Here is a 21,227-nt window from a genome sequence, read left to right as displayed (position 1 = left end):
TTTGTTTTTAAACAAGTTAAAGACTTCAGTAAAATTTGTTTCAGACATCTCACAAAAACTAAGTAATTATAGAATATATAGATTTTATAAATCATTCTATTCACTTCTATATAAAGTAAATAAATTAGATGAGGGAAAATGTGTTTTATATTGCTTCACATATTATGCAAAGAAAGAACCATAAGAAATGAGGAGCAAAAATAAAAATATCCCTGGATAAAATCCACGTGTACAGAAGATGATTCAGGATGTTATAAATAACTCATACGAGGTAAAGCAAACATGCAATATTTATATATCATCCTCTGATGAAAGGGCATATTTTATTAATCCTCAAGTTCCTTAGCATAGTAATAATAAAAGCTTGCCATATATTAACAGTAAGTCCGATTGTTGTGCTCAAATGAAATCCAAGTTATTTTAGGGTGAATTTGCTTCTTTTTCATCTGAGTCATCATCCATAACCTAAAACCAAAATACAAAGAGAATTTAAGTATTAAGAAAGTAATTAGAAATTACTGTTTTCCTGATTTAAGTTATTAATTGGTTACCTGAAAGACTCTACATAATAGCATGAGAATCTAATAAGACTAAATCTATCAATAATTCCAAAGCACAAGGTTTGAATCATAACCTGGTATCCAAAATACAACAGCAAATTAAATATTTGCAAATTAATTAAAACACTGGTATCTTTTTCTTGTCTCAAAAAAAGTTTCCACTGACAGAGCTTCAGTTGAGCAGAAAAGACTCTAAATAATGAACTAGCATACTCTAGCCATGAGACTAAGGTAATTCATTTTTTTTGTCCACAAAGCTTCTTATTTACTTAAATATATGGTATGGAGCTAAACTAAACTTATCATAAAAAAATGAATTATTAAGAAAACGAATCCCAGGACCAGCAGTTAGCGTGATAGCTATGTCGCTGGACTCCCATGTAACCGACCGCGGTTTGAGTCCTGGACCCAGTGGCTTAAACTCACGCTGGGCGTGTGCGTGCATGCCCAAGATCCCGAGAGGAGAATGGAGGAGAAGGGATTGCGGCGTGGCCATCCCACTTGGGGGCTGATTTCTCGCTTTCTGTCTCTCTCTGTCTTTCTGGAGAGTGCACGTACCCTGTAGTGAAAACCTCTCCAAAAAAGGGGGAAAAATAAAGAACCCCTAAAAAAGGTAAAGAAATGAAAATACCATACTAGCAACTAACTATTTTGGTTTTACTCGGGAAAAAAAAAAAAAAAAAAAAACTTCATGAAATGTGAAAATTTACAGTTAAAAATATTAATGAATTCTGGATTTAAAAAATGAAAAGATTGGGACTAAGAGATGGCATAAAGGTTACACTGCTGGACTCCCACATAGTTGACCACAATCTGAGTCCTGAACCCAGAGACTTAAAACTCACCTGGGGTGCGTGTGGACACATGCCCAAAATCCCAAGAGAATGGAGGGAGAAGGGATTGTGATTTTTCAATTTCTATCTTTCTGTCTCTCTCTGTCTCTCTAGCAAGTGCACACATCCTATAGCAAAATCTCTCTCAGAAAAAAAAAAAGATTAGTATCTTTATATGAGTTAATATATCACTCAGATAATAAAGACCAATTCCTGTGTAAACGAAATGTTAAATAAACCTAAGAATACTTTTTTTTTCTTTACCACACCTACTACAATCAAATGCCAATGCAAGTTTACAATCTTGTGGTCAATTCACACCACTCTGAACAGTGAAAGAAATGTTCCTTTACTGGGCCAGCAGGTGGCATGCAGGCTAAGATAGCTGGATCCCACATGGCCGACTGTGCAGTTCAAGTCCCAGACTAGTGGCCTGCGTGACCAAAATCTTGAGAGAAGAGGAGAGAAGGGATTGAGGCATGACCACCCACCTCCAGGGAGTGATTTTTCAATTTATCTCCCTCTCTCTCACCAGCAAGCATACATTCCCTATAGCAACTAAAACAAACAACAAAAAAGCTTCTTTATAAAAATGTTCCTTCATTGGGACCAGCAGTTAGAATAATGGCTGTGTCGCTGGACTCTCACGTAGCTGACTGCGGTTCGAGTCCCAGACCCAGTGGCTTAAACTCAGGCCGGGCACGTGTGCATGCATGCCCAAGATCCTGAAAGGAGAATGGAGGAGAAGGGATTGCGGCGTGGCCATCCCCCCAGGGGGGTGAATTCTCGCTTTCTGTCTCTCTCTATCTTTCTGATGAGCACATGCGCCCTGTAGCAAAAACCTTTCAAAAAAAAAAGTAATGGCTATGTTGCTGAACTCCCATGTAGCCGACCACGGTTTGTATCCCGGACCCAATGGCTTAAACTCATGCCGGGCGCAGGTGCATGTGTGCCCAAGATTCCGAGAGGAGAATGGAGGAAAAAGGATTGTGGCGTGGCCATACCCCTGGGGGGTGATTTCTTGCTTTCTATCTCTTTCTGTCTTTCTGGCGCACATGCCCTGTAGCAAAAACCTCCCCCCAAAAAAGTTCATCAATCTATCAAACTGTCAAAAAAACACAATCATTTTTAATTTGTCAGAGGGCATGTGTGTTTTCCAGGGAGAAAGAGAGAAAGTAAGAGGAGGGAGGGAAGTGAGAAAGCACCCCCCCGTGGGGCATAGTCACACCATACTCCCTTCTCCATTTCTCTCTTCTTTCAAGATTCTGGGCATGGGACCAGCAGATGGCATAATGGTTACATTGTTAGACTCCCAAGCAGTTGATCACAGTTAAGAGTCCCAGACCCAGTGGCTTAAACTCATGTCAGGCACATGTGCATGCATGCCCAAAATCCTGAGAGGAGAATGGAGGAGAAGGGATTGTGGCATGGGTGCTGATTTCTTGCTTTCTGTCTCTCTGTTTCTCTCTGTCTCTATCTCTCTGGTAAGTACACACACACTATTATAAGATTCTGGGCACATATGCATACATGTCCAATGTATTTCTCAAACTGCTGGGTCTAGGACTCAAACTAACAGTCAGCCATGTAGGATCCAGCTTCCTTAAACACCACACCAAGAGCTGGACCTAATGCAATTTTTTTAAAAGCACAGAGGGATAATGAAACAAAGATAAAGTTAAAAAAAAAATCTAGATGAATCTGATTCTAATCTAAGACAATCAATAGAAAAACAATTCCTGGGACCAATAGATTGCATAATGGTTAATTCACTAGACTCACATGTAGTAGAACATTTTGAGTCCAGAACCCAACAGCTTAAATCTCATGCTGGATGTGTATGCATGTGTGCCCAAGATCCTGAGGGAAAAATGGAGGAGGAGGAGGGATTGTGGTGTGGCCATCCTCCCCAGGGGGGTGACTTCTCACTTTCTGTCTCTCTCTTTGTCTCTCTCCATCTCTCTGGCAAGTGCACGTGCCCTATAGCAAAAAATCTCTCTCAAAAAAAACCCCCAAAAACCAAAAAAAAAACCACAATTCTCTCAGTTTCTCTTCTGGATTAAGTAAAGTGGATATTTACCTCCAAGGATTGAGCTCATCCAATCTCAGTAATACTGAATCAAAGTAATTTAGTCAATAAACACATGTTACTGGCAGATTTTTTTAAGAGAATTTCTTTAAGAATTACTTTATTTTAACTTTATTTATTTAATTATTTTAATTTGACCAGAGAGGGACAGAGTGAGTGAGAGAGAGACAGAGGAAAAGTAAGAAAGCAAGCCACCAAGTCTGGGACTTGAACCGTTGTCGCCCATGTGGGAGTCCAGCGCCCTTAACCACCACGCCACCTGCTGGCCCCTATTGGCAGAATTATTCCTAAATTTGGAATAATATTCTCAAATTCTTAGTACAAACTATGTGTAGGACATTTGTAAGACACAGGGCGAATTGTTGCAGAGGAATATAAAGGCCTATAGTTATGATTTCAAGTTTCTCAGCCTATGCATAAAGGTAAAGCTGAAACAGACATGCAGAAAGAAGCTTTGGACCAGTAAAAGTAAAGCTTAACTCCAAGTAAGGAACTGATAAGAGCTTCAAAGAAGAGATGGCATGTACTGGACCAAAAGTAAGGACATTAATAATACCCAGAGATGAATGATTTTCAGAGGAGCAGACAGGAGTTGACCTCTCTTTAAGACAGCCTGAAGAATAGTTTCAAATTTCTAATTTCCACACATTCTTTATAATCTCCCTCTTTAAGGTCATGCCCTAGTTGAGAATCACTGTGGTAAAAGGCACCAGAACTGCTGAGAAAGTGATATCCTATACTTCTCAGGAATGCTGGGGAGAAGAAAGTTGATTTCATGCTATAGACAAAGCTCTCAGTACCTACTTGGTACTGCCATTACCGTTTTACCATACAACAAACCACACTTCCTTGAAGAATTTCTTGCTTGTATGTTTAGGAACAAAGAGTGGATAAGCAGTGTAGTGGTGAATCTCCTTGACTAAAGACCTCAAAACCTGTCTATAAAACTGAAAGATGTTTTAAATTCCTTTTTCATAATTTTTCTACAACCAGAACAGCAGTATGTCCCCTGAATTCAGTTTCCTTACGTACAAAATGGGAATGACTTACTTAATGACGGTGTTATTTAAGGTATCATATAATAATTGGCATACCTGTTCTACGCCTTCTACTTCTGGAATATAAAACTGTAGCATGTTTTGAATTCCATTTTTCAGAGTAATGATTGAACTAGGACAGCTAGTACAAGAACCTTGGAGTTTCAACTGTACAATGCCATCTTCAAAGCCTTTATAGATTACGTCTCCGCCATCTTCCTGCACAGTCGGCCTGTGGTCACAGAATATTTATGATATATTTAAAAGAACATATATTTTCATTGAAAAAATTTAATATACCTTAGTTTTCTCTCTCTCTCTCTCTCTCTTTTTTTTTTCTAATTTGCCAAAGGGCACATGTTTTAAAAGGGAAATTACAAAGCACCCCCTTCCCCCCAGGGCATGGTCACACCACAATCCCTTCTCCTCCATTTGTTGCTCCTTTTAGGATTTTGGGCATGGATGCACTTGTGTCCAGTGTGTTCTTCAAGCCTCCAGGTCTGAAACTTGAACCATGCAGTTGGCCATGTGGGATCAGCCGCCTTAACTACCATGCCACCAGCAGGGCCCATAGTCAGTTATTCTAAAGACTTTGCAAGATAACTCTACTATCTAGGCCACTTATGGATCTGAGCTTTTTAAAATTTTCTTCTTTTCTTTTCTTTTTTTAATTTGCCAGAGTGTGTATGTGCTCACCAGAGAAAGAAAGAGAAAGAGGAAAAGCAAGAAAGTATCTATCATAGCGCATGGTCACATCACAATCCCTTCTCTTTCATTTCTCCCGTTTTTCAGGATTTGGGGCATGCATACACATGCACTCAGCATGTTTCTCATGCTGCTGAATCTGGGATTTGAACCATGCAGTAATAGTTACTTAGATGCTAGTATAAGTTAGTAATTTTACCACAATTTTACCAAACAGGGCCAGCCCCTATTTATTTTTTCTTTTGGTTCAGTTTCTAGGTATGCCTAGTATTTTTTTTTTTTTTTTTAAGGTTTTGCCATAGGGTGTGCACTCACCAGAGAGGAGATAGAGAGACAGAGACAGAGAGAAAAAGTGAGAGATCACCCCCTCCCCCTAAGAGGGATACCCATGACATAATCCCTTCTCCCCCACTGTCCTCTCAGGACTTTCAGCACACATGCACATGCACCCAGTGTGATTTTCAAACCACTGGGTCAGGAACTTGAACCACAGTCAGCCGTGTGGGAATCCAGCTCCCTTAACCATTACGCCACCTGCTGGTCCCCTAATTTTTGACAGAATGATGTACAATATGTATGAAAAACTGAAATGACTTGGGATTACATCATATCAAAAAAGATTCATCCTATCTTTTGACAATAGCTCAATCTACTCTGGAATTAAGCTGATTCAATACTAGACTACCATTTTGTAAGAAGCCTAACCATGACCCTGGCTGTTTCTTGAAGCCTAATTTCCTTTACTGATCCTAAACTCCAATTTTTGTCCTACTCTAGCACCTTAAAACTACCCACACTCTGTTCTGTTTTCGAATTGCTTTTTTGACTTCTTAATGTCTTCTCCTACATAGCTAAGAATAAACAAGTTCATGAAAAGCTCCGAATGTTAGGATTGCTATTTTGGGCTTATTTATTAATTTTGGTTGAAAAATAAAAATGTTATACATTTATCATGTACAACATGTTTTGAAAGATGTATATATTGTGCAATGGCTAAATTGAGCATATTAACATATTAATTATCTCACAAACTTATCATTTTCTTATGGTGGAAACAATGAAATTCTTATTTTCAAGAAAGTAATACGTGGTGGAGCCAGCAGTTAGCATAATGGCTATGTCGCTGGACTCCCATGTAGTCGACAGCGGTTCGAGTCCCAGACCTGGTAGCTTAAATTCATGCCGGGCGTGTGTGCGTGCGTGCCCAAGATCCCAAGAGGAGAATGGAGGAGACGGGATTGCGGTGTGGCCATCCCCCCTGGGGGGGGTGATTTCTTGCTTTCTCTCTCTCTGTCTCTGACTTTCTGGCGAGCGTACAAGCCCTATAGCAAAAACCTCTCTCAAAAAAAAAAAAAAAAAGGAAAGAAAAGAAAAGAATACGTGGTAAACAATATATTGTTATTAACTATATAGGCATATTATTTATTCTTAACTTCCCTATTCTCTGAGCTCTCCCTCTAAATCAAATTTCACTGGTAACCAGAATTTTAGTATTTTTCTCCTCAGTTGCACAGTTTTCTGAAAACTCAGTGGTTTCTCTGATTCTATGTAGTTGCCTTCTGCCCAGCTTCTTATACCCTTGTTCTACAATAAGAATCAGCAGGACCAGCAGTTGGAGTAATGGCTATGTCGCTGGACTCCCATGTAGCCAACCGCGGTTCGAGTCCCAGACCCGGTGGCTTAAACTCACGCCAGGGGTGTGTGCATGCATGCCCAAGATCCCGAGAGGAGAGTGAAGGAGAAGGGATTACGGTGTGGTCATCCCCCCTGGGAGTTGATTTCTCCTTTCTGTCTCTTTGTCTTTCTGGTGAGCACACACACCCTATAGCAAAAACCTCTCCAAAAAAAAAAAAATAATAAGAATCAGCAACTGCTCCAATGGAAGCCTCAGGAAACTTCCCTTCTTACCAGGATCTTGGCACCTCAATTTTTGGTGGTGTTGGCTGCTAATACCTCCAAATAATTTTTTTAAATTAGTTTATTTAACTTTGTTGTTATTATTATTATTTTTTAATTTGACCAGAGAGAGAGAGAGAAAGTGAGAAAGCAAGCCACCAGGGTCAGGACTTGAACCACAGTTGGCCATGTGGGAGTCCAGCGTGCTTAACCACGTCACTCACGAGGCCCTCAAATAAACTTAGCTTGAATTTTATCTAGTTTCTCCAGTTTTTTTTAGCAGGACTATTAGACTGCTACAAGCAAAAGGAGAAGCCAGCTATTTTCCACTCATTTAATTTATTCTTTATGGACAAAAGCCTGAAAATAGGCACTTCTCACTTCGCAGTCTTCCCAAACACTGTTAATCTTTTCTTTCTAAGAAATTTGGTATTATAGCAATATCAAATCTAAATGATGACTGTGAAAAGATAAATTTCTACTTTAGTATGTTGAAATGGATTGAGTGTTTTAAAATTCTGCATGAATGTAGAGAAGGTACAAGCTTTAAACTCAATTGTCATGGTTATCTATCATGGTTTATACTAATTTGTATTTATTTTGGGATTCTACTGTAATCTCATAGACACCTATACATACATTGCTATAATGAAAATTACCTCTTGTACTGTTATCAGTTGGAGAGTAGAGTACCTACCGTATTCTAGTGTCTAACAATTCCTTAATCATTGCCACAACTTCATCATCTTCTTCAGATCCTAGACACAATTACAAATAAAAAAATACCAATAGTAGAACATTTATATCCATGGAAGTACATATATGAAAACAAAATGATTTTAACTTCACAGTTCATTAAAAACATGAGAGCACAGAACATATTAACTTGGTATGGTGATACAACTGACTTTGGGGAAACTGTAAGAGAATTTGATTCTCCAAGGAACATAATGGTTATGTCACTAGACTCCCACATAGTCAGCCCTGGTTTGAGTCCCAGACCTGGCAGCTTAAAACTCATGGCGGGATAGGGACCGGCAGGTGGTATGGTGGTTAAGGAAACTGGACACCCACATGGCCATCTGAGGTTCGAATCCCAAACCTGGTGGCTTGCTTTCTCACTTTCCCTTTCTTTCTCTCTCTCTCTCTCTCTCTCTCTCTCTCTCCCTCTCTCTCTCTCTCTCTCTCTCTCTCACTCTCACTCTGTCCCTCTCGGGTCAAATAAAATAAACAAATACATAAATAAATAAATCACAATAAAATCATTAAAAAACAAACAAAAAACAAACAAAAAAGCACTCATGCTGAGTGTGTGTGTGTGCGTGCCCAAGATCCTGAGGAGAATGGAGAAGGGATGGCAGCACGTCAACCCCTGAGGAGAATGATTTCTTGCTTTCTGTCTCTCTGTGTCTCTCCAGTGAGCACACGCATCCTACAGTAAAATCTCTCTTAAAAAAGAATATTAATTTGATTCTCTGAAGAAAAATTAAGGAATACTAAACAACTCAATATTTAATGGTAAAGAGGAATATATTCCAATAGTTTGATTACTAGTCCTCCCTAGTCTGGGGTTTCACTTGCTGCTGTTTCAGTTACCAACAGTCAATTATTGTCCCAAAATAGGTTGAGTACAATAAGATATTTTGAAAAAGAGAGACTATATTCATCTAATTTTATTACTGTATATTAATTGTTCTATTTTGTTACTATTATTACTGTTAATCTCTAATTGTGCCTGATTTACAAATTAAACTTTATTTTAGATATTCATGTTTAGGAAAAACATACTATATTTAAGGTTCTGCACAATCTGCAGTTTCAGGCATCCACTGAGGGTTTTGAAACAAATGCTCCATGGATAAGGGGGGACTACCATATTAACCATGCTAAGGTTTAAAATCGGGGGCCAGGAACTGTGTAAACGGAGAAGAAAAAAGATTTTCTGAATTTTGGTAGAAACTTTGAGACAAAAACGCACAACTACTTTCAAAATTAAGTTACATCTTCAGTTAATCGATTTAGTGGTTTTCAAAAAGACAACCATGTTCAATATAGATATAACCTTCTGGAAATTTCTAAAATGTTCTACAAATCTGAGCAAAAAGTTGGTTTTCATTTTGTTTCATTTCTGTTTTTGCTTTACTCAGTAAGAGCAAATATTGATCTTCACCAGTATTTTTCTGTGAGTTTTTAATTTTTTTGAGAAATTTATTAACCTCTGGGAAAATAAAAATCACAGAGAATTCAAGGTCCATTATAGCAAACGTTAGACTTCTGGAAACCCCACAAGTAACAACTCTTCATATTACTTTATATGAACTTTGAGTCTTTTTAAATAAAATAAATAAAACATAATAAAGTTAAAATTCTTAGGTCAGCAAGCCTAAGTTCTAGTCCCCACTATTCCTTCCTTAGACGCCACTATGCAAAGTTTGGTGTATATCCTTCCAGTACGTGTTTACATATACACATGTCATTATAGTGATCACACTATATACACTGTTCTGTACCTTGCTTTTTTCTATCACTGTATCTCAAAGGTCTATATATCAGCATATACAGATATGCCCCAATTTTTAAAAAATTGGGGTGCACAATAATTTTTTAATAGATTTGTGGTTTGGCCACATTATTATGTCAGTTGTTTACAGATTGCTTTATTTCTAGAAATCCTGCAGCATACTTATTTGTATAAATACATGTAATATACTTTTGCAAATACAAGGAGTCTTAAAAAAAACTCATGAAAAATGTGTATTACGAAAAAGCCTTTGTTTTCCAGATTTAAGGATTTTTATTTTGTCTTGAACTGCTAATAGGTTCACATATCTACTATTTGAACAGAATCCTAACCTGTTTCCTGGCTTTAAGTTTTAAGCAAAGTTCTCTTAGCATTTCTTTGATTTTGATTTATCAAAGCTAAAACTGCTTTTCTTAAAATTAAAAAATATATATATTTTTTCCTTTATTTAGTTTTTACATTAATTCACTATACATCATTACAGCATACAAATGAATTTTCCATCCAAAATACACTGTACATTGGCTCAGTCAAGCACATCAACATACATGTTATCAACAAACAATTTTCCATTTCTTATGTCTTGTATATTTTGTGTTTTTTTTTGCCATCCTTGATTCCTTATTCCTCAGTCTCTGCCATGTCCCACTCTCTTCCCGCATTGTCTCTGGTATCCATGGTTGCTTTCTATGCCTTTCCTCCCCATTAAATTGATTTGCTAATAAATTAATTAGTCTAAATATTTCCAATAGCAAGCGTAGGAAGTCAAAATCTCCCTTGAAAGTATTAAAAGCAGACTAGATCATTCAGAAAATAGAATCTCAGACATAGAAGAGAAAATTGCTAGCCTAGAAAAACCCACCTCGAAGACTGAGAAAATGGCCAAAAAATTTGAGACTAATATACGAGATATACTAGATACCATCAAACGTCCAAACATCCAGATAATAGGCACCCCAGAAGGCGAAGAGACTCATAAGGGCATTGATCATCTATTCCATGAGATCCTGCAAGAAAACTTTCCAAACCCAGAGAGGCACTCAAAGATTCAGTCCCAAGAAATACAAAGGACCCCAAATAGAATCAACCCAAGAAGATCTTCTCCAAGACACATTGTAGCCAGATTGACCAAAATCTCAGACAAAGACAAGATACTAAGATTGGCAAGAGAAAAATGGCAAGTTACCTACAAAGGGTATCCCATCAGATTAACAGCAAACCTCTCATCGGAAACAATGCGAGCGAGGAAGAATGGGAAAATATATTCAAAGTGTTAAGGGAAAAGCAATTTCAACTGAGAATACTGTACTCAGCAAGATTATCGTTCAATTGGGAAGAAAAGATACGAACATTCCCAGATAAACAAAACCTGAAAGAATTTAGCAGCACCAGAACTCCAAGAAGTTCTTAAGGGAGTGCTATGTCAGTAAAATTAAACGCAGACACACAGAAATAAGAGTTCGAAAACTAAGAAAATGGGCAACTTAATAGTAGGGACAATGTCTGGAGATGAATATTATATCCCAGAACTCAATCTGGAAGATCAAACAACAGAAGAAAGATTAAGTACATGAGACTGAACTGATGAAACAACATTCTGTGACTTGACTAAACATATTGCTGCTTTTCTTCTAAGCTTTGTTGTCCAGTTTTAAAGGATTTTTGTCCTGTCTTTTGCTGTCAATAGGTTCACGTACCTACTATTTGAACAGAATACTAACCTGTTTCTAGGCTTTAAGTTTCAAGAAAATATAGTTAGCAGTTCAAAACTGCTTTTCTTGAAATTACCAGCTGAACTTGCTATTGAAAGTAGTTAGATTACTTATGATATTGTGTGATCAACAAAATGTTGGGGGAAAAGGAACTGAAGATCCACAAACAGAACAAGATGCTAAAAAAGGACAAAATGTTTCACTTTTGGGTAAATATGTTTTTCATACAGGACCAGAGGAAACCTCAGAAAAAGTACAAAATGGAAGTCTCTGTGATCAAGAAATTGATAGTATTTGCAGTATAGAGCGTGCAGATAATGACAAGGAATATCTAGTACTTACTTTAACAAAAAATGATCTTGACAAAGCAAATAAAGACAAGGCAAACCGGTATTTTTCTCCAAATTTTAAGGTGAAGCTGTACTTCACAAAAACAGTAGAGGAGCCATCAAATCCAGAGGCTAGCAGTTCAACTTGTGTAACACCAGATGTTAGTGACAATGAACCTGATCATTATAGATATTCTGACACCACTGACTCTGATCCAGAGAATGAACCTTTTGATGAAGATCAGCATACACAAATTACAGAAGTCTGAATATTTTTTTATCAAGAGGGATAATATACCATGAAAACAAACTTGAATAAACTGAAAATGGACCTTTTTTTAAAATGGCAATAGGACATTGTGTCAGATTACCAGTTATAGGAACAATTCTCTTTTCCTGACCAATCTTGTTTTACCCTATACATTCACAGGGTTTTGACACTTATTGTCCAGTTGAAAAAAGACTGTGTAGCTGTGTCATGTATATGCCTTTTTGTGTCAAAAGGACATTTAAAACTCAATTAGGATAAATAAAGATGGCACCTTCCCATTTTATTCCAGTTTTATAAAAAGTGGAGACAGACAGATGTGTATGTAGGATTTTTCCTTTTGTGTTGTCACCAACTGAAGTGGCTAAAGAGCTTTGTGATACACAGGTTCACATCCTACCCCTTTGCACTTGTGGCAACAGATAAGTTTGCAGTTGGCTAAGAGAAGTTTCTAAAGGGTTCTGCTACATTATAATGCATGTATTTGGGTTGGGGGAATGGAGGGAATGCTCAGAAAGGAATATAATTTATGCTGCACTCTGGACCATATGCCATCTCCAGCTATTTACACACACCTTTCTTTAGCATGCTACAGTAATTAATCTGGACATTTGAGGAATTAGCCGCTGTCACTGCTTGTTGTTTGTGCCTTTTTTTTTTCCTAAGCATATTGGTGCTAGAAAAGGCAGCTAGAAGGAGTGAATCTGTTTTGGGGTACAGTAATGAACCTTCTGTAACATCTTAAGAATTCACAAGAGAAGGGATATAAAAATAATGTGGTCATAGATAAGAAACACAACAATGACTTAACCATATAAATGTGGAGGCTATCAAAGAATGGGCTTGAAACATAAAAATTGACAATTTATTAAATATGTTTTCTCAGTTGTAAAAAAAAAAAAAAGGAATTGAAGACAACTGTATATAGCAGAGACAGTGTAACAAGAGAATGGGAAAGGGCAGAGGGTCAAACATGGGGTAAAAAACATATATATACATATGCATATATATGAGTAGAAATGGAATATATTGATGATAACATGCATGATTAAGCCACTATACAGTTTATTCTAGATGGGAAACCACATTTAGTATGTTGTGATGATGCTCAGCAAATGAATGTTAAGTAATTAAAAAAAAAAAAAGTTTCAGGAGAAAAAAACCCCAGTAAAACTGTTCTTATCAAAAGTTTTTAAAAAATGCATATTTGATGACTTTAGTAAGCTATATAGTTAGCCCCAGCTTAGGTACTATTTTTTAGTATGTTCATTCTACTCACTGAAGTTTATGCCTCAAGTCAGACTTGGGTTCATGTATAGGTATATAAAAATATATATTTAAAAAAAGAAAAAGATACATGTAAATTTCAAATGTTTTGAACCAAAATAAACTATTTGAATTCCATCTTCCATGAACTTTATGAAGTTGCCTTGTATGAGATAAATTCTTAGTGCCAAAATATTTGGGTCAAGGGGACCAGCAGGTAGTGTGGTAGTTAAGGTGCTGGATACTCCCACGTGGCCAACCACAGTACTAGCCCTGGACCTGGTGGCTTGCTTTCTCACTTTCCTTCTTTCTCCCTCTGTGTCTGTGTCTCTCTTGTCAAATTAAAATAAAATGAATGAATGAATAAATAAAATTAAATAATTTTTAAAATTTTGGGTCAAGAGCTTGTACATTCTTAATTGGTACATGTAGTAAGATCACTCCCTAAAAGTCTTCTTAGTCAGGTGTGGTGGCATCTGTCTATAGTTTCAGCTATTTCAAAGGCTGAAATAGAAGGGTCACTCACATGTTACAGGTTAGCCTGGGTAACATGGCCAGACCCTGGCTCTTGGGGGAAGATAAAAAAGTAGTATCGATTTTACACACACATATCCGTGAACACATACAGGACCAGCTTTACAGCCTAGTGGCTAAGGAACCCAGATCCCACAGAGCTGACTGAGGTTGGAATCCTGACCCCTGCAGCTTGAAAACACACAGTACCTCCACATCCCAACAGGACAGAGAAATGGGGAAGAGACTGTAGCATTACTACATCCCATGGGAGATACATTCTCCCTCTCCTCTCTCTGCCTCTCCCTGGTAATTACACACACTCTTTGGCAATTAAAAACAAATACATGTAACTGTTCCATGTATTACCAAAAAAGTGCAGAAGAGGTACATTTGCAAATGTGCATACGCTTCGATTACCCCTTTTGCTTACTATTTTTACACCTTCATGCTGTTATCCCTTAATCTAGCTTGTTCCTTCTAACTGCTGATGTAATTTAAGAATATTTCCAGATGACTGTGGCACAGCAGTAAAGCACTGCTCGAGAAATCCCACATGACAACACTGTTTGAATCCCCTTCCCAGTCACCCTGAAAAACATGTGTGTGTCAGGCAGAAGCATGAATGCTCAAGATTGGGATACACTGGGGGACTGGAGAAAGGGGAATGTGGCATGACCAGACCCACTGGTGGGTTGGCATCTCTCCTCTCTCACTCTCTTTAATTCTCACTTGAGAACATATACACTCTATCAAAAATAAAGAGAAAATTTTTTTCGATGAACTTGTTTCTACAAATTGTCCTAGCACATCTGTAAAACTCTCCCTCTTTTTTTTTTTTTTTGGAGAGGTTTTGCTATAGAGCACATGCGCTTGCCAGAAAGAGAGAGAGACAGAGACAGAAAGCAAGAAATCACCCCCTAGGGGGGATGATCACGCCTCAATCCTTCTCTTCCACTCTCCTCTTGGGATCTTAGGCACTCACGCACATGCGCCCGGCGTGAGTTTAAGCCACTGGGTCCAGGACTCGAACCGCAGTCAACTACATGGGAGTACGACGACATAGCCATTACACCATCTGCTGGTCCCCCAGTTAATGCTTATTCAAACTGACCAGTTATGGGATTTTATAGACTAAATTTGGGAGAATTGACATTTGAACATTGATTCTTTCCATCCAAAAAATTTTTTATTTTGAGCCAGTTAATGGTGTGCCCATCACCCCTGGGGGGTGATTTCTCACTTTCTATCTCTCCGTCTCTGTCTTTCCAGCAAGCGCACGTGCCCTATAGCAAAAAAAAATCTCTCTCCCCCCCAAAAAATATTGACCAGTTATTAGAACTATTGAGAATGTTAGAGTTGACAGGTATAAGATTAATATACAAAAATCAATAGCATCCCCATACGCACACTCCAAAATTTAAAAAAATATAATTTTGAAACAGATACAAGCAACATGGTGTAGTAGTTAGGTTAAGAGCATGAACTCTGGAGCACACTGCCCAAGGTTATCTTTGCCACTTCCTAGCTGCGTGACCTTAAGCAAATTACCCAACCTCCTACTGCCTCAGTTTTCTCCTGTGTGAAATCAGGTAACAGTATCTACCTCACGGCTGCCATTATTTTAAGAATAATAGAGTTATCTGAAGAATTCAGTGGTTTTATTTGTCAACTCTAAACACATTTGTAAAGTGCTTAGAACTAACATCTAAGTGTTTACTAAATAAGTACCATTTATGACAGCAACAACACCGGTATGATACTTAGAAATAACAAAAGCATGGAAGCTCATGCCAAGGAAAGAACAGAAGCCCAAAATAAAAAATTTTTTGGATGAAAAGAATCAATATTCAAAAAAATGTCAGTTCTCCCAAATTTAGTCTATAAATTCAGTGCAATTCCAATCAAAACCTTAACAGGGTTTTTCAGACTTTAGATCATAAAATTTACATGGGGAAAAAAAGGGGGGGGCCTAGATCACCAGAAAGTTTGGGGAAAAAATAATTTAAGAATATTTCTCTTTCAGATATTATTATATACTAATTTTTATATTAGTATTAGAAGTTATTAGAAGAGGAAAGGGAAAAAAAGATCAAAGAAAACAGTTCTGAGGAAAAGATTATGGCATTATAAATTCATGAGGAAAGAATGAGTTGGGACATTGATTACTTATATAGACAGAGATAAAACTAGGCACCTACTTTATACTATAAAAAAAAATTCAACAGTGATCAAATTTCTAAATATAAAATAACACACATATATATGACAATAGACTTATGATATATGAGATAGAGAAAACTTCAATAATAAATATGATGGTGGACCGAATCTGTGGTTTAATGATTAAGGGAGCTGGATCCGACACGCCAATCACAGTACGAGTCCTGGCCCTGGTGTGGCTTGAGATACATGTCGGGAACATGTGTACATGTATGAAATCCTGACAGCATGAGGAAATGGAAAAGAGGTGATTACAATGTGACCGTGCCCCATTGTGGGGTGCTTTCCCCTCTCCTGTTCTGTCTCTCTTGTGAGTACACACACCATCTGGCAATATTTTAAAAATAAACAGTTAAATTATAACAGGTCATGAGGTGTGAATCCCCAGGTCTGGTCAGTCTGAAACATGGTGGGCATGCACACGAATGCAATGACTAGGGGAAGGGATTGCTGCATGACCAGACGCTGGGGGTGCTGCTCCTTTCTCTCACTCTCTCAAAAACATATGTGCTCCACTATGAATGAAGAAAAATAAAAAAGAAACAAATAAAACTGAGTCTAAAGCAACTATGGCAAGAAGGTAACATTTGTTAAATACAACAGTAAGGCAAATTGGTAAGTACTATGTTACTTTCTGCATGTTTGAAATTTTTATTGAGATATAGTTCTGTGTAATGATTTAGTTTATACACAAGTTTCCAAAAATGACAGATAGAATCATATATGTGAAGTTTTGACCCCTCTGGAATTGGTTCCAGATCTAAACATATTAAATGATAGAAATGATAAAAAGTCCTATTTCTAGAACTTCTGAAACAGGGAAAAATATAAAGTAGACAAATGCTTTACAAAGACAAATATTAAATACTGAACACATGTTACCTGCTTCTCCTGAAGAAGTTTCCTCAGTAACTAGGGGTAATCCAGATGCAAAGAAGTCCATAATTGTTGCATAAATATCTGGTTTCAGTAAATTCCAATCTAATTCTTCATTTTCCTATAAAGAGTTGAAGGAAAATGCTCTATTTCCAGCCAAGAGCAAAGACAAGCACAGATCACTACTTTTGTATCTCTCAAGAATGTTAACTGATACACATCCTATACCATGCAATAATAGCACGTTTCTGAGGAATAAATATCAATTCCAGCATGTAAAGGGTCCTACTTAAATGACTTTGAAAAGATACAGTCATAGGATAGCCCCCCATTCATTAATCAAGCTTTATTAAGTATGCTATAGACACCATGACCTCTATAAAGTACAATGATTAAAAGATTTTTTTTCATGATGTAAAGATAATTAAAATACTGAATGGATTCTCTGTGTTGAAAGAGGATGATAAAGACATTCCCATTCTCCTAATGAAAATGGGATATATAGGACATCCACAACTTTTCAAGAAATTCAACTTTAGGGACCAGTAGGTGGCAAAGTGGTTAAGGTGTTGGACTCCCAAATGGCTGATTGCAGTTTGAATCCTGGGCCCAATAGTTTGAAAATCATGCCGGGTGCATGTGTGTGTGTGTGTGCCCAAAATCCCAGGAAGTTTATGGAGAAGGGATTGCAGCATGTCCATCCCCCAGAGGATGACTTCTCACTTTCCCTCTTACTATTTCTCTCTGGTGAACATACATGCCCTACGGTAAAAACTTTAAAAAAAAAAAAAAAGTTCAATATATATTGCTTAAAGAACTTTGAAAAAATTCAATTATGCAACTGGAGGACTATGATACACTACTAGAGGATTTGTAGACTGTCAACTAAACTAATACCCTTCAGAAGCCAGGCAATGATGCAGCAGTAACACAATGCTTTATGATGCTGGACTCAAGGGGGAAAGTCCCCAGTCAGTGTTCCAGGAAACTGAGATTATAACTCTGCTCATAAACATAGCCATTGTAACCATTTTCTTACTTGTATCTTGGCTGGTCTTAAGGTAGGATGCCAAAAGTTTACAATCTATTCTAAAATAAGAGCCATTAGTCAGAGGGTTGATGAAAACCCAAATGCTTTTGGAGCAACTACATGAAGCCCTTACCAAATATCCTTTTTTTTTTTTTTTAGAGAGATTTTTGCTATTAGTGTTGCATGTGCTCACTGGAGAGATAGAAAGCAAGAAATCACCACCACCACTCCCCCGTTGCCACTAAGGGGGATGGCCGGGGGGATGGTCACAATGTAATCCCTTCTCCTCTTGGGATTTTAGGCACGTACATACATGCACCTGGCATGAATATCAAGCTTCTGCGTTAGGAATGGAACTGAGGTTGGCCACGTGGGAGTCCAGTGCCTTAGCCACTATATTGTCTAGTAGGCCCCCAAGTATACGAATCTTAACTTACAATCATATGAGGGACAAGTCATATAAAAGGATCAATTCTTGTCCCAGTCAGCTCCTGATATTCAAAAAATAAGCTCCAAAGGCTTATGCAGGGCTCAAAGATAACCCTGGATCATCTCCGTCAGGCTGCCACTACAGCTTTTTATAATCGAGACCAAGAGGAGGAAGCATGGGTCCGAGAGAGGGAAAAGAATGATCAGAGACATGCCTGGTTATTGGCTATGTTCTAACCTGTCTGATGGCTCAAGGCTCCAAGCCAAACAAACATACAAATGCTCTGCCTGCAAGGAAAAGGGGCACTGGGCCAAAAGGTATCCGAATCATGACACCCACTACAGAATCCCTGGCCTTGTTGCCAGCAGGTGGGTCAGTCAGCTGCTTTCTGCACCTGGGATGAAGGACTCAAGGGCCTGAGGCAAGGCCCATGATGACCCTACAACAAAAACAAGACTGAAGAGGCCCACTCCAGCTGGCTCCTATGCAAGCAGTTGTCACTCAGAGACTGGAACACAGGGTCACTTTGTTTATTTGTTTGTTTGTTTTGGAGAGGTTTTCACTATAGGGCGCGTGCGCTTGCCAGACAGACAGAGAGAGACAGAGACAGAAAGTGAGAAATCACCCCCCAGGGGGGATGGCCACGCCGCAATCCCTTCTCCTCCACCCTCCTCTCGGGATTTTGGGCACGCATGCACACGCGCCTGGCATGAGTTCTAAGCCACCAGGTCCGGGACATGAACCGGGTCGACTACGTGGGAGTCCAGCGACACAGCCATTACGCTAACTGCTGGTTCCCTCAAGTAGTTAAATTTTTATCACCTAGGTTTTCCTTATCTCACACAAAGGATTGGAGATCAGTCTTCGACCAAGGGTGGGCAAAGGGAATATGAAGACTCTGACCACCAGGAGGGACAGTGGAGTCAGAGCAAGGATGATCTGGGGGTCCTGAGGAAAATCACTGATGTTTACAAAGTTTAAATTTGCCTGGTGAGAATTCCAAACATTAGACCAGGGCTGCACTATCTGGTTTCCAAACCAGACTGCACCACTTACACACTGCCTGATCTTAAGCAAGTCATGTGTCCTCTTTGCATCTTTAAAACACAAATAATAATCCTCTGTTGAAGGATGTAACTTTGGATGTGGCAGGAAGGTCAGTTGGATTTCTTTTGGATACAGGGGTTACCTACTCTGCCCTGATCTCCTGTCTTGGAACCACTTCTCCTCAAACTAGCCTAGTGATTGGAGCCACCAAGGGATCCTCCAACTATCACTTAACAAAACCCTTGCTTTGCCTATGGGATTATTGTACTTTCCCTCACAGTTTCCTTATTAAGCAAGATTGTCCCTGTCCTCCATCAGACCAAGATATTCTTATGAAAACTGGCACTACAGTCATGTTGGGAGAAAATGCCACTTTCAGACCTCTCTAAGCTATGTTTTTTATGGGTCCAAAGTCTCCTGTCCCTCTTTCTGCTCCTTGGGAAGAAGCTGTAAGACCAAAGACATTAAAAAAAAAAAAAAAATCCTTGAAAAGGTCAAAAGGACAAAACCTGCATTATCCTTTTAAAAAAATCCAGACAAAAACAATATACCCAAGCCTGTTGGGGAGTCCAAGAATTAATTCAAAATATCTAGATCATGGATTACTACTAATACCTATTCATTCTCCTTATAAAACTCCTATTTCAGCTAACAAAAAGGATGCTACTTTTCGGTTAATGCAAGGCCTCTGCATTATTAATGAAGTCATAATCCCACTACATCCTGTGGTCTCAAATGCCTACTGCCTATTAAATCAAATACTTCTTTCTGCTTTTTAGTTTTGGGTCTTAGAGCTTAAGAATGCCATTTTTTACTGTGGCACCTCAATCTCAGTTTCTACTTGCCTTTGAACGGAAAGATATAACGTGATGGGCATCTGAGGGCTGTCTTTGTGGAGATAAGGGTATCCCTTGGGCTTCTGATTGCTTATGGAGCCCTGGTAAAAGAGTCAGTGTCTTTTAGCAGCCTTGATTGCTCCAATCTCTGTCCACCAAAAATAACGAGAGCAAGTGTTAAACCAGCACCCTACGATGATTCACTCACAGTGCTAGGGACTTACCTGCGGTATCCCAGATGCTGATGCACACGTTTCGGGTACACTCTCTTGCCTTGATGGGTGTTGGTGCTCACTAGCGTGTTCTACATAATCTAGCTGACTCATACTATCATGGTAATGAAACTGCTACTGCCCTCAGTGCTTTACAAACTTCTGCACACTCTGGCAAAAGAACTGTCCCCAACAATTGCTCTAGATTACATGTTGGCAAAACAAGAAAGTATGGAAGACAATTAACTTCTTCTCCTGCTCCTCCATTAATTCTTCCCACCAGGTAAAACTAAGTATCAAAAAACTGAGACAACAGGCAACCCAACTACAACAAACTTTAGATTGTCAGATTTTATTTATCTATGAGGACACTGAAATTCTCTGTAGTCTATTTAACTGGACACCAGCTAGAATTCATTCTGTGCTCAGTGGACTAGAAAAACTCCTTTTACTTCTCTTAACTGCAGTCATAATACTTTACATTCACTACCAGCTAATACTCTATTGTATCTCAAACTTCTGTTACAGATGTCCTCCTGACCATGGCACTCACCTAATGACCCTAACTGGGAAACCTTGTACTATTTCTTTTGATGGCTTCCCTAACACTTTATGTGTTAATAAAAGATGGCTTATTAATACAATTAATATTATATGCTATGTCCCATTTCTGTTTCAGATGTCTTCCTGATTGCGGGTCCCACCTAATGACCCTGACTCCCCAGCTGTCCTCCAGCTACTATTCCAGCCGGCTAGATGGCTATGGAAATGCCTATTCTCACAGCTAGGACAGAGAGATTCAAGGAATGAACCTTTTCCTCTCAGGTCACCTCTGCTCAGCAGG

General features: G+C 38.5%; 1 protein-coding gene across 2 annotated transcripts in view; it reads right to left on the bottom strand.

Annotated features, from left to right (window-relative positions):
* Positions 1-304: 304 nt before the first annotated feature.
* The window catches only part of NFU1 (NFU1 iron-sulfur cluster scaffold), a 36,366-nt gene continuing 15,443 nt past the window's right edge, over positions 305-21,227 (bottom strand). Inside the window, exons 5-8 of one of the 2 annotated variants that reach the window (XM_006151286.3) lie at positions 16,835-16,949; positions 7,818-7,878; positions 4,577-4,751; positions 305-465 (exon numbers count right to left, since the gene is read on the bottom strand). In XM_006151286.3, the coding sequence (XP_006151348.1) occupies positions 421-465; positions 4,577-4,751; positions 7,818-7,878; positions 16,835-16,949 (396 nt within the window). In that variant the 3' untranslated portion in view covers positions 305-420. The remainder of the gene's footprint in view (positions 466-4,576; positions 4,752-7,817; positions 7,879-16,834; positions 16,950-21,227) is intronic. The other variant, XM_006151287.3, reaches the window with a different exon arrangement.

The sequence above is a fragment of the Tupaia chinensis genome, unplaced genomic scaffold, assembly GCF_000334495.1.
Source record: "Tupaia chinensis unplaced genomic scaffold, TupChi_1.0 Scaffold000316_1, whole genome shotgun sequence".
Lineage (NCBI taxonomy): Eukaryota > Metazoa > Chordata > Mammalia > Scandentia > Tupaiidae > Tupaia > Tupaia belangeri.
This window is presented reverse-complemented; position numbering and strand designations above follow the sequence as displayed.